The sequence below is a fragment of the Pygocentrus nattereri genome, chromosome 10 (genome assembly GCF_015220715.1).
Source record: "Pygocentrus nattereri isolate fPygNat1 chromosome 10, fPygNat1.pri, whole genome shotgun sequence".
Taxonomy (NCBI): domain Eukaryota; kingdom Metazoa; phylum Chordata; class Actinopteri; order Characiformes; family Serrasalmidae; genus Pygocentrus; species Pygocentrus nattereri.
This window is the reverse complement of record NC_051220.1, coordinates 6,652,303-6,666,093: the sequence shown is the minus strand read 5'-3', so window position 1 is coordinate 6,666,093 and position 13,791 is coordinate 6,652,303. Positions and strand designations below refer to the sequence as shown.

The 13,791-nt window shown below is 40.9% G+C and overlaps 1 protein-coding gene across 1 annotated transcript; it reads left to right on the top strand.

The window, feature by feature from the left end:
* The first annotated feature begins 165 nt into the window (after positions 1 to 165).
* wdr43 (WD repeat domain 43) lies at positions 166 to 13,068 on the top strand. Its single transcript, XM_017707820.2, has 18 exons — positions 166 to 435; positions 2,466 to 2,600; positions 3,167 to 3,288; positions 4,157 to 4,277; positions 4,924 to 5,042; positions 5,609 to 5,711; positions 5,957 to 6,021; positions 6,635 to 6,809; positions 7,469 to 7,555; positions 7,851 to 7,979; positions 8,088 to 8,237; positions 8,738 to 8,824; positions 8,917 to 8,948; positions 9,070 to 9,133; positions 9,238 to 9,351; positions 9,747 to 9,816; positions 11,496 to 11,554; positions 11,663 to 13,068. The coding sequence occupies exons 1-18, from the start codon at positions 211 to 213 to the stop codon at positions 11,819 to 11,821; spliced, it is 2,016 nt and encodes a 671-aa protein (XP_017563309.1). The 5' UTR covers positions 166 to 210; the 3' UTR covers positions 11,822 to 13,068.
* Positions 13,069 to 13,791: the final 723 nt, after the last annotated feature.

The window sequence follows — 13,791 nt, the reverse complement described above, 5'->3', positions numbered from 1 at the left end:
GTTTATATTATTGTTTATTCGCTTATTTATTTATTCTCAGAATTGGATTGGTCGAAGAGGTTCTGGGCCCGCCCACGGAGCCTGACAGGGCCCAATGACGCCTCTTCATCACCTGCGCATGCGCGCTCGCCTGCCCAGCACGCCGTAATACCCCACGTGTCTCGCCGAGGATCGCTGTGCTGCGCACGCAGAGAGACAGTAGCGTTAACGATGGCGGCCGACAGCGGCTGTTCTCCTCCTACGTCTCCGCTCGCACTCCCGTGCGCCTTCTCCCCGGCCCCGCGGCGGCAGTACCTGGCCGTGTGCGCTCGGGACGGTCGCCTGCGCATCTGGGACTCGGACGGCGGCGGTAACCTGCGGCAGGAATACGCGCCCTCCGCGCGGCTCAGCGCCGCCTGCAGCTGCGTGGCGTGGGGCCCGTGCCGAACGACCAAGGTGCGCGACTCACAGGCCCGTTCTAAAAGCAGAAACCGGTGCCTTTTTGTTTAGAAAGGACAAAACCTGTTTTAAATGATGTTCGCCGTTAACGTGCGTGTAACTAAACTGTTGCTATAGTGACGGGAGTACCGTTAGTACCGCCGCTAAGCTAAGATAAGCTTAGCCTGCTTCTTGTTCGAATACGCCCGTTCCACCTTAAATTTAGACGTGAGCTCTTTTAGCCTGAGGCTCCAGAATGTAAGGCTGCGCGAGTTAAGGTGGAACGGGGAAATTCGCCTATTGCAGCTTTCTAGCGCAAAACCTTTTGAGCGTAAAAAGAGACAGTTTTTTCTTATGTGTTTGTAAGGAGCGAAATACGCGAAATAACGCGGTATGTATGTCCGTGCTTATATGTTGTCGTGTGTGTGTGTGTGTGTAGCGTTATAAAGCGGCTCTCAGCTAGGTCTCGGCCTGCGTTAAGCTAGCGTGTTAGCCTAGCCCGTTAGCTGTTAGCATCGCAGTGGTGAAACGCACATGTGGTCCGTCGCACATGTTCGCCACTAAGAAGGCCTCTGGTTGATTTTAAGCGCTGGAAACTTCTGTTTTGCCCCTTTCACCGCGGTAAAAGCTGGCTGAGTGTCTGGATTACCGTTCATATTCGTGCCTAGTTGTTATTTAAGAGCTTGGCTGGAGGCTCGCGGTTTGTCGGAGGGAGAGAGAGCAGTTCACTAACGTTTAGTGCTAGCTAGCTAAAGTTTTGCTCTGGCTCATTAGTTGAGAACATTTTATAAGCGCTAACATTTCGCGTGTCACTTGGAAATGTTAATAGCGCTCTAACCTTTTTTTAATATTAATTAATTACAACTAAAATGTGCAGGTTTTGGTGGCAAACTGAAAGGCCTAGCGTTAGTGTGAAAAATCATGCGTGGACTTTTACCACAGGCAACTATATCGGAGCATTGAGGGCATTAAATGAAATCCCGCTGTACACGTTTGCTGTGAAAGTACTTGAGCTGGGCATCTTGAAGGGGAATTCCGCCCATTCTCAGTCCTTGAGATGTAAACATTCGTCCAGACTGGTTTGGTGTGAAGTGGGTCATTTTAGTAGAAACCTGTATGGTCACCAGGGGTCAACACGTCTACACACAAGTATAGGCATTTACCTCCCCGTCAACCTACACGTGTCTTCCGAGTTTTTATGTGTAAGGTTGGTGATGGCATCCAAACAAATGCTTTCCTTGAGTTATACTGTCTTTCAACGCCCTACATGTTTCTCTGCCATGAATAGATTAAAATAGATTTTAGACCAAAACTTGATCACAAAGCTGTCAGAGGTCAGGCAGCACATATCTAACCATGTCATGTAGCTAATAACTTTCTGTGAGGAAACTTGGAGGGATTAACCTCTTCAAACGTCTGGTTCCTATCACCGCCACTGTGAACAATTCTGGCCGGACAAGTTATTCGGTGGAGTTCCTCTTCAGGTCAACAGGTGTTGGAAGAGCATTTCTTTCTAAGGCACCTGTATGTGTCTTGCTTTTTAGCTCTTGTTGGATGTTCATAATTGATGTCAGAGTGGTTCTTGGGAGTGAAAGCAGCAGTGCTGGAGGACCGCCATTCAGTTTTAAGTGTTTTCCGTGCTTTAACATTTGAGTTTCCTCTTGAAAAGCAGGTTTGGGATTAGTAGTGTAAGCAGAACGCAGCCTTATGTACTGCATGGGTCCCTATGTCTCCAGGATTTATCACATCAGATGATGTGACTTGTGTAGTAGATGACAACTTCGGAGAAGCAACACCTGCTGATGAGTTCTGAATTGTCTGTTTGACACTGCTGTTCATCTCTTATGAAATAGTAGCATGTTTTTTTTTTTTTTTTGTTTTTTGTTTTTTTTTTTTTTTATGTAGATGCTTAAGTCTTAGAATTTAAACATGCAGTTGCTTAAGAGTTTTAAGCCACAGTTTGTGGTAAATGTTATTTATCTAGCTGTATTTTTGTTCATGTGCTTGTGAAAGAGATGTCAATATTGTGTCTCTCTGTTTGTGTATAGGAGGGTCCTCAGAGGAAGAAAAGGAAATCGGAGGCAGGACAGTCTGCAGGGCAGTCGGATCTGTTGGCGCTGGGCACAGCTGCGGGCACGGTCCTCATCTACAGCACAGTGAAGGGCGATCTCCACTGCACGCTGGTATGAGCTAGATGCTCACACTTATCCACGCTTTGACGTCTTGCATCTGATCTTTTGCTGGGGTTTTATAGATCTGAGGGTTGAAAAAAAACCCTCTTTGCTGTTTTAACATCCACATTTTAGCAAACAGTATTCGGCTATTGCCGTGAGGGGAAAATGGATTTAAAAACAAAATCTTAACGCCACACACACAATCTGATTTTGTTTGATGTAGTGATTAGATTTCCAGCTAAAACTATGAGAACGGTAACAGGCTCTGTACAGGCTTTTTTTCTTTTGGCCTTTTTGCTTAAGAGACACACTGTCATCTGTTTTTGCCCCCACGTTCTATGCAGTTCACTCTCCGTTAAAGAAATGATTTTTTTCTTTGTTCCAAACTGCACATGCATGCCTTAGTAAGTACTGAGAAGAGACGGATAGCTGTGCATTCGAATAGCCTTGCTTATTCCTAGTAAAAACATGTTAATGTCATCAGATTATCTGGCTCAGACCTTCAGCACTCGTATAACTTAACATAATGACTTGTTTTGTGTGTTTTAATGTACTTAATACTGACCGACTCACAGGATGGAGGGCATAATGGAGGGGTTAACAGTGTCCAGTGGCACCCTGAAGAGTCACTTCTTTACAGCGGTTCAGACGACACGCACATTGTTGAGTGGGACCTGCAGATGGGCAAATCACGTTGGTAAGTAGAACCTATTTTTCTGTTTATCTCTTTGCTGTGACGCTGATGCATTTGTCTGTCACTTATCAGTCTGTTAGTGCTGCAGTTTGAATATTTTGAGTCTGACTAATCAAACATAACACTGAATGCAGTTGTGCAGTTTCGGCTTGGGACATTTAACTCTAAAAATCCTTCACGTTGTTTGGAAGTGGATACTGCTCATGTGACAGATGCACGTTGAAATCAGCCTGGCCCGTCTAGTTAGCCTGCAGTATTTAGGTTTTGGCCATCAGCTGATGTTACTGACCCATGGTTTTATAAATATGCATTTAGAATATCAGATTTCAGAATTTAATCACCCACAAAATTTGCATGTTGGTCAGGCTATAGCAGCAACTATTGACAGTTTATATGATGTTGTATGGCTGTGTACTGCTCGTTAATTAGGAAAGATAATTTATGTTATGGGTCAGTTGAGGAACACCCTATGTAAATAACACGCACAGCTTCTTAGATTGAGATTCTTAATGCTCAGTTTTCTGGTCATAAGTATTATATGTGAATCATGGACTCGTCAGCTTTCATCTGACATATGTGAGTGGATATAGCAGGAAGAAGCTAATGTGATCAGTTCTTTTACATGGAGCATTGATACCTAGAGAAAGTTGGTCCAGCAAAGCAGTCTTTACTATGTACTGTCCTCAGTAGGTCAGTGTGAATGGGCTTATATATGTAAGTGTAGTGCTTTAAAAGGACGTGGTGCTTGGGTCCATCTGTGCTATGAGCTTTTTTCTGTTTTTGGTCAGAATTAAACTGTGATGTACCACTTGTTGTTGTCTAAGCAGAGCCTGTGGCTGCTAAAGCAGTAAGTGTATATTTTTCCTTCTAGTAAATGGAAAGCAGACAGAGCAGCGGTGACCAGTCTGTGTGTGAGTCCAGATGGGAAGCTCTTGCTCTCCGCTGGAATGACCATCAAAATGTGGGATCTGGAGACAAAAGAAGTGTATAGAGTAAGTCTTAAAACTGGGATGCAACAAAATATGGCCTGTGCAAAATATATGGCACATTTTAATATTTATTTTTTTCTCAATGTTGTAACAAAAAAATTGCTGAAAAATGTCATTTTAAATAATAAAAGCACTTCACCGAGCTATGAAAAAATTCAGAATGCAACCGTATATGTGAAAGTTTCGATGTGTAGCATTTAATTGTTTTGTCATTTGACATTCATCTTAGAAATGCACAGCAATATCAGACAGCAGGGTCAGTAGGTAATTGTTAAACTTAATTGCATTGTCCAGATGTTTAGATTGAACTGTGTTCTGTATGACAAAATGGCAAATAGATTAAGCCACATGGGCTACTGTGATAAATGTTGTTTTTTCTTCTTCTTCTTCTTATACATTTTGTTGCGTTTTATATTGGGCAGAAATAATGTATTTCTCTGTAATTATGCTCCAAGTAAGTTTAGCCCTAAATGTTTATCGGTAGATGTACATGAAAAAATGTCATCACGTTGTCGGCCCACGATACTGTAACAATGCGTATTTAATGTTTGTGACTGACTGAATGGCTGGTAGGTAGACGTCCAGGTTTAAGTATCAGTATATCTTATTCCAGTAATTAACTCGGAATTGTCATTTGTTCTGTTTGCAGAGGTTCACAGGTCACTCCACCATGGTAACGATGCTGTGCTTTGCCACAAACCGACCACCAGACAGCAACGGCCTCTACTTTGTGTCCGGAGCAGCTCATGACAGACTTCTTAGTGTGTGGTACGAAAACGGAGCCCGTTTTCTCCAAACTACATTTCCTGCACTTAAAATACTCATGAATAGTGGGGAAACTAAATGCCCTTTTTTGCTATGGTCCTAGGTGCAGCAGACCTCGTATGATCCATGCTTCACTGGCATGTTTTTGATAGATGATTTGATTCAGCATCCTTATGTTGTTGTTCCCTACCATTTTATTTTCTTCTCTCTAGTCATCCCACATCTTTGGCATGGGATTTGTGCTCACAAAGCATTGAGTCCTCATGAATAGCATCTCTTTAGTATATCTGTCATGTTTGAAAATGCTGTGAATGTAGACAGCTATGGTTTGTAAAAAATCAGCTGATATTTGTGAGCTTTACTCATCCATGATCCTTAAGCTGAGATTCTGGAGTCCTGCAGCGGTACACGTTTCAGCATACAGTCCTTTCCCTTCTTTGCCATTCTTTGATTATTAGCTATTAAGATGATGGTTTGATAATGAGCATAATAAGGTAGATTGGATGGAAATAATCTCCACTGTAGTTACTGATCAGTTTTAAAATAGTTCTTCATCCCTCGCTCCACAGGCAGGTGCGATCTGACGGCAAAGACAAGAACTCTGTGGTATCCTTCACCTTGACGGATGAACCCCAACACATTGACCTGCAGACATCCAACAACAAAGACGAGGTGAGATCATGTTTATTTAATCGCTGAGATCTTTGTGCAAAGTCTTTCCAAGTTGCTGAGAGAAATTTTTTGCGGTTACCCTGTATGTGTATAAAGGATTTAAGTTGACCAGTTTTATTAGTTTAAGCAAAATATTATACTATGCATATTGTCTCCTATTGGGTGTAATATGATATTCATAGTTTTGGATGGAGTAACTGTTTGCATATTATACATATGTGACTGCTAATATTTCCTTTCTCCAGGCGGTGAGGTTAGCAGTGGTGTGTAGGGATGGGCAGCTTCACCTCTTTGAGCACTTTCTCAATGGGTAAGTGTGTTTGCTGATGCCTTACAGTCATCCTGTAAGGTAAAGAAACCAGTAAAGTGCCTTTTACTGGCCCAGCAGGTTCGGTGTTTTTGGATTGTTTTGGCTCTTTTCTTGTTACAGTTGTAGTGTTTCCCCACACATGGGCTGTAGTGGCTCCCTGATGTTTACGGACATCCACTTTCACTATGAATTATGCCCCCCGTTGTTGTATATTATCATAGAAAACCTGCATGTTCTTTACATATTTAAATCTGCAGGGTTTTTTTTTTTTACGTTCATGTATGCACATTCACTTTTCTCACGTTCACAGTACTCGGTGTTACTCTCCTTGATGGAAGCTTATGCTGAAACACTTTTAGAGGTTTTGTTCAGTTATTTTGCAGTAAAGTCTTTTTAACTTGAAGATGCCATTGATTTTATTTTTTTTTTTTTTCCCCCTTTTTATTAAGTCTTTGAACCCCAATCTGTAGAGCACCTTCAGTATTTGAGTGCTGAGTTCCCTATGAGTAGCATTATGCTTATACCAATCTTATATCAGAATACTTTATTGAATTCTTCCTATTTCTTAGTGTTTTATTGACAGCCATTCTACCGTCTCTTTACTTTCTTGCAGGCCGTGTAAAAAGCCCTTATCTCCAGTCTGTTCAGTGCAAGTGTCAAGTGTTGGAGGAAAAGCGGAGGGCGACACACCTGTACCTGTGCCCCTGCTGGCTTCATCTCTGTGTGCAGACAAACAGAACCTTGTTCTGGCCTATGGAAACCAACTACAGCCTGTTGTAGAGAAAATGGTGAGTGGCTCTGTGACGATGGTTGACTTTCAGCTTTTGCTGTCTGATCAAGGCCCTTAACGTTTGTCTGTCCATGAGCAGCACATGTATATGAAGGGACCATTATGTTAATGTTATTAACATCGTTAGTGTATTGTCAATAGATCATGGGATGCCTGCAATTCTCCAGACATAGCAAAAAATGCATAAAGTCGTGATTCGTTAGAGCACTCGTTTGTAGTGTACTGTACTGTTAATCATTAAGAATGCTCGTTTGCAGGTGACCAGCACTTTGAAGAGGAATGCATGAATTGCTCAGCACAGACTATTGTGGTGCTGCTGAACATGCCAGTTTCATCATCTGTTTACTGTTGGCAGTTTTAATACTTGATTGGCTGGTCTCTTAGAGCTGGATTAAGCATAAGCCTAGACTAAATAGGACTTTTAATGGTTTGGTCCAAGACCATGTTTGATCAGTGCCTAAGAAAACATTCCTGTGGGCAATTGAACTGACCCATTTTGCAGTGTTTGCTTCTTCAAAGGCTGATGAGTTTGCATTTAATCACGCTTAGTATTATTGATCTTGTACTTGTTATGAATCTTTACTGTAAGCATATGTATATAAAGTAACTGAGTAATGTAATTAAAGTACTGAGTGGCCTGTTTGTTTTTTCCCACAGCCTATAAATGCAACAGAGAGGCACATGTGCCTGGTCCGAGACTTACACACCACACTCTCGCTTTCTGTTGATGCTGCTGTGTCCAAGGTAATAAATCTTCCTCTCTCTCCTCCTCCTCCCTTTTCGCTTAGTTCAGTTATTTTCAATGATTATTATTGGTTTCTAGTTGAGGGCAGAATTTATCAGATTTTAATCGTGTTGCACTGAATGTCACACTTTAAATCATTGTGGCTGCCTTGATCATTTAGCTAAGATTTGTATAGAATCAGAGGAAAACTCTTTTCAGGTGACTCTTGATGCATAACGCATGAAAAGCATAGCTGCTTAATTGAACTAGAAGCATAACAGGAGCGTTTATCTGACTGGAATGTTTCCCTCACAGGTGAAGACGCCTATTGTAAATGAACAGAAAAGCAAAGTTTTAATACCAGGGCTTCCCGGACATCAAGCACCAATCAAAGCAGCTCCCAGTAAATCAGAGAAGAGGAAGCAAGGGTCCAGCGCAACAGAGGTACGACTAGTGGCTACATTAACATGCGCACACACTTATTTTTGAGAAATAATTCTTTTTTTTTTTTTGTCCAGCTCACCTCACTTTTCCTCTTAATGATCCCTCTAGATTTCTATAGAGGAGCGGTTGGAGCAGATCGGGTTAAGTGTGTCGGGGGGTAAAGGTGAGGATAAGGCTGCTGCTTCCTCTCTACAGACAGACAGCTTTGCTGTGCTGTTGGTGCAGGGCCTGGAGAGCAAGGATGAGAAAATCCTTAATGTGAGTAGACATACCCACAAAATCAATATTTCATTGTGTCGGTGCTTGTTGAAAGAACCACAAGTAGAGTTTCTCAATACACTGTGGGCCTGTTGTACTAGAGTGTTTAGTGCCATAGTGTCATTATGAAGCATCTAGATTGTACACCCAATGTAGAGGTGCTGCAAACACGGTGGTCCATTGAATGAGGTTTTTCAGCATTGTCTATTAATTTATTATATTGCTCAAGCAAATAAATTTGGGTGTCCCTGCAAGGTGTTAGCGAGCTCTTTGGATCAGATGAAGCCTAAAGCAAGATTAAAAGAATTTACACTTGGTCAACCACCACCATTGGCCCTGCAGTTTAGTCCGAGACTAGGTTTAATTTGTGTTGAGGAGAATTGTTACAATCTTAAAGAGGAAGCGTATGTTAAGTGGTTTATTAAGTTACCCAAAGTTATGTTGCTTCCGTACAGTTAAAAGGATGGCTTGTCTCATTCATCCTTTTTCCTCTATTCTAGAAAATCTTCCAAACAAAGAAAGAAATTTTGATAAAGAAAACGGTTGCCCGGTTACCCCCTACGGCTGTCTTGCCTCTCTTGGAAGAGGTGAGGGACAAAGTTCACATTGCCACATCACAAGATTTTGATGTTTACCATTTTTGATTAATTCTTGTTATAACTAATGTTTTGTTTTGTAGCTGTCAAGAAGACTGCAAGGACATCCATTTGCGTAAGTAAACTTTAATTATGTAATGCTGTCCTGTGATAGTGTGTGTGTGTGTGTGTGTGTGTGTGTGTGTGTGTGTGTGTGTGTGTGTGTATATAAACTTATTCAATGCATCTTTCTACAGGGCGATGCTTATAGTCCAGTGGTTAAAGGCAGTTTTGACGCAGCACACGTCATACTTATCATCGGTAAGTGTGTGTGTGTGTGTGTGTGTATGTATGTATGTAAATGGGTTAGCTTTTGTCCTGTCTGATTTTCTTCAATGTTTTTTCTGTTCTTTTCTATGTTTCAGCTACCAGACCTGGTGTCTCAGTTGGGGGTGCTGTACCACATGATTGAGAGCCGGGTGAAGTTGTACCATCAGCTGACGAGACTTCATGGCAAACTCTACCTGCTCATGACTCAGGTACAAAACTTCTCTCTCACTTCAGTAACAGTAAAGGGGTCTTTGCTTCACACAAAGACTTTATAAAGACGTGAAAGTCATTCAGACAATACATCGTGGATGATGTATTGTCTGAATGACCATTTCAGTCTTCCAGTGTCATTGTAGACCCTTTGGGCAGTGCTGTTGTCTGAACTGTGAAGTTTTTCATTTTGCACCGCACTGCACTGGGGTTAATAATGAATATTTTGCTGTCCTGTAATATTGGCTATGTTACTGCAGATTATTCCAAAAGTTACGCTTGCTGTTATGGATTATTATATAAGGAGTATTTCAAAATAAATAATTATTTCATGTCATTGGTGCTTCTCTGCTCTCTATTGCTATTAATGGTTTATAACCATTCTTTCCACTAGGTGGCAGCAAGCAGCACTGCTCCCAAAGCTGGTGACCTGGATCACACAGCCAAGCTTGTGTATGAGGAAGGTAAGAGCCCATCACTTCAGTACCTTATTTATTGAAAGGGCGGTGACTTTGTTACACTTCTCATTTAACCTCACATAAACGACACAGTCTTGCATTTACAAAAGTGTGATGCCTCTTGCTTTGCATGAGTACGTTGGTGCCTTGTGAAGTCAGTCTGAAGTGTGTAAGGGGGGGGTTTAGGTTTTCGTCTAACTTGGACACTAATTACTGAACACACTCTACTTGCTTCTAGGACTTTAATTGTGGTCATTGCTGACATTTCACTGAAAGGGGCCCATTTAGAAATCTGAACCCTATATGTTTCGAATGTACCTCCAAAAATTACGGGAGCTTTAGGGTACATATCTAGGTAAACGCTTCCTCTCGTTTCTTGAAATGCAGCAGTTTGAGAATACGAAAACATTGTCAATGCTTACCATTCACTCACTGGTCCATACAAAAAACAGCTAATTTTGTGTTTCTGTGATGTTGTGCGAGCCAGGTCAGTTGCATATATCCACCCCTCAGCCAATCAGTTTTGCTTTGCCTATTCACGTTGATGTACTAGAGCAGTCGTCACTAATAGGTGGACCACGGTCAGAGTCCGGAACCAGGTGCTGTCCTGTGCAGACCTGGATCTAAAACCAATAAACTATAGAGAATTATTTAATTTCGGTGGGGTGGTCCCATTTTAATCCGTGTAACTCTTCTAGCCTGTACGGTGCCGGTTTAGTGCCCGCGAGACTCGCAGACCAATTGCATGCATTGTAATTATCACATGTGACACTACTCAGTCAATCAGATCCGTGCCTTATGATGAGCATTGAGACTTGTGATGCACAGACAGTGGCAGGAAGAGGTGAGACAGCAGTCAGAGGTGTTATTTCACATGGCATGATCTAAAAAGAGAACTAACAATAAATGTTGTTGAAATTTGACTGAATTGGACTTTATTTGATTTTATATTCAGTTGCTGACTGTATAAGATGTTGATATAACTACTAGGCTAACGCAGTAAGCAGTCTATGGCACTGAATCATGGTGCACGGTAGACATTATGATGTTCTGGACCTTTGCTTAAAATTTTCTGTAACTGGACCTTATTGAATTTTAATACCTGCTCTATCGATATTGAGTGTTCCAGCTCTTGACTGTACTTGAATGAGGCAGCCAATCAGAAGAGATCATAACATTTATTTATTTTTATATATATAATATATAATATTTTTTTTGTGTATGTAAAAAAAAAAAAAACACATCTCAGGGAAAATAAAATACAAGAGAATGGCAGGACAAAGGTATGTTAACGTTAATTAGAATTGACGTTAACATTGAATGTAACGTTTTGTTCCACGTGTTTTTGGACCGTTTCTTGGTCTCCATTCATTATGAAATGTTACCTTGTAAAGATTGGCCTCCACTTTCAAATCATGCTTAAAAATTTAATAAATGAAATTGCAATAAAAATGGAGCGTGTTTTAGTTTGAATGAGGCGCAAGACAGAGCATTTACAGTTCAGGCATAAACAGGGATAAAGAGACGTTGGTGAATGGTAATCTAAAAATGAATTGTGACCTTTTTGGTACATGAATGTCAGAATTGAAGGAGAAAACCAGTAAAATACAGGAAAAATGCAACTATGGGCCTTCTGTTTTTCTGGATTTGAAGAATCACCTTTAATATCTGGCCATGTTTTGCAGAGTCTTCGGATGAAGATGAAGACTCCGGAGCTGAAGGACTCCATGATGATGACTCTGATGTAAGCATAAAAAAAATTAATTTCAAATGTTTCAAAGCTCATTATAGGCTTTGTGTAGTTCATTAGAAACATCCACACCTAGTAGCTCATTATCCTGTGTGCCAACAGGACTGGGAGGAAGAGGAAGAAAAGGAAGGGGCAATGGAGATGATGGAAGATGGGGAAAATCATGCAGACAAGGATGATGACGAAGATGACATGAAAGAAGAGTCCAAAGTGAACGGTGATTCGGACTTAGACCCTGAAAATGAGAGTGAAGAGGAATGAAAAACTAATCAGCAAAGGAAATCGACAAAAACAAAAGGATCCGGGAAGATTTATATATTTCATTTTATTTTTCTTTTCATTTTATTGTTTAAAAAAAAAAAAATAAAAATACAAGAAAGGTTGTTTTATAGAGTTCCAACAGCCGCCGTGTCCTGGACTGAAAGTGGCCGTTTCCCCAGGATGGCCACTAGGGCGGCGAAACTTGACAGCTTGACCAGGCTGAGAACTGCACAGCAGAAAGCAGAAAATCTATTCTACTCGCAGTTCGTCCACAGACTGCATCCATCTTTATTATAATTTTTTTTTTTTTTTTTTTTTTCTTTCCCCCCTCTTGTTTTTTGCCCGGTGCTGTGGTAACTGTACCACGCCTTCCTTTAACATGGCAGGAGTGTTAGTCAGGGCTTAGGTTGTATATTTTATCCATATACAATATGTGCATCTGTTCAGTACAGTGTGTTTGAGTCTTGCAGCTTTATAATGAAATTTCCAAATTGCCAGCAAATACAGGGAATTAAAGACTCAGTGGTTTTTTTTTTTTTTTTTTCCTTCATTCTGAACCCACACAGAGCAATCAGTTACCCTGCTTGTGTTTTTTTTTTTTTTTTTTTTAGTCAAGTCAAGACTCTGGTCAGTCTGAATCATAATTGCCATTTCATTGAGAATTGCATGGATTGCAGGCTAAACCAGGTCTTCATGAGACATGCGTCATAACCTGAAAGGTTCAAACATTCAATACTAGAACTGTCCTGATTGTGGCTTTAACTCTTATACATCGACTCCCGTTGTCTTTGAAAGTATCAAGACAACATTTGGGTCCAGGAATCCAGTAAAATCTTGTCACACATCGAGTAAATTTTTCAAACCTGTCGATAAACAGAGTGTATAATGTGCCTTTGTGTTTCTAAGCCACCTTTTTATGTTTAAACCCCCTCCCCCCCTTTATCCTCTCTGTATGTGTCTGTCTGCCTGCAGTGTTAGAATGGAATTGTCCACCTTCTTTTATGACCGCTAGATGGCAAGCCTGATAGTGGAAGACCATGTGAACGTCAATCAATTAGGTGATTAATGAATATTAGAGTTTATTCATACGTCTCTCAGAGGGTTGAGAGGTGCTCGTTGATGATGCTCCAAAAATACAAAAAGTGGTTGTTTCAAATTTTGGTGACCATAACCTTTTTCATGCAAACAATATATCCACGACTGTTGTACAGTTTCAGTGAAATAAATTTTTTTTTTTGGTTCTCAGAGTTTTCGTTTGTTTTTTGTTTTTTTTAATAAAAAACAAAGCCAGATCTTAAATCATACATTGAGTCCTTCTTGGCAACTTGTGCTAAAGTACAAAGATGGGTTTTAAGTAAATGGGAATTCTACAAATTTTTTGAAATTTCAAAAGTATTTGTTTGTCAACTTGAGTGAAATCCCATTCTTAATCCATAGGGTTTAATATGCCCACCCTTTGCAGCTATAACAGCTTCAACTCTTCTGGGAAGGCTTTCCACAAGATTCAGGAGTGTTTATGGGAATTTTTGACAGTTCTTCCAGAAGAGCATTTGTGAGGTCAGACGCTGATGTTGGACGAGAAGACCTGGCTCACAGTCTGGCTCTTAATTCATCCCAAAGTTGTTCTATCAGGTTGATGTGCAGGCCAGTCAATTTCTTCCACACCAAACTCGTTCATTCATGTCTTTATGGATGTTGCTTTGTGCACTGGTGCGCTGTCATGTTGGAACAGGAAGGGGCTTCTTTTGCTGAAGCATTAAGAGTTCCTTTCACTGGAACTAAGGGGCCGAGCCCAACTCCTGAAAAACAGCCCCACACCATAATCCCCCCTCCACCAAACTTTACACTTGGCACAATGCAGTCAGACAAGTAGCGTTCTCCTTCCATCTGGTTCTTCAGATTGATGAAAAATGTGTTGCATATGGTTCTATACAGAACCTTTTTGAAAATGCACCAGAAAGAGTTCTATT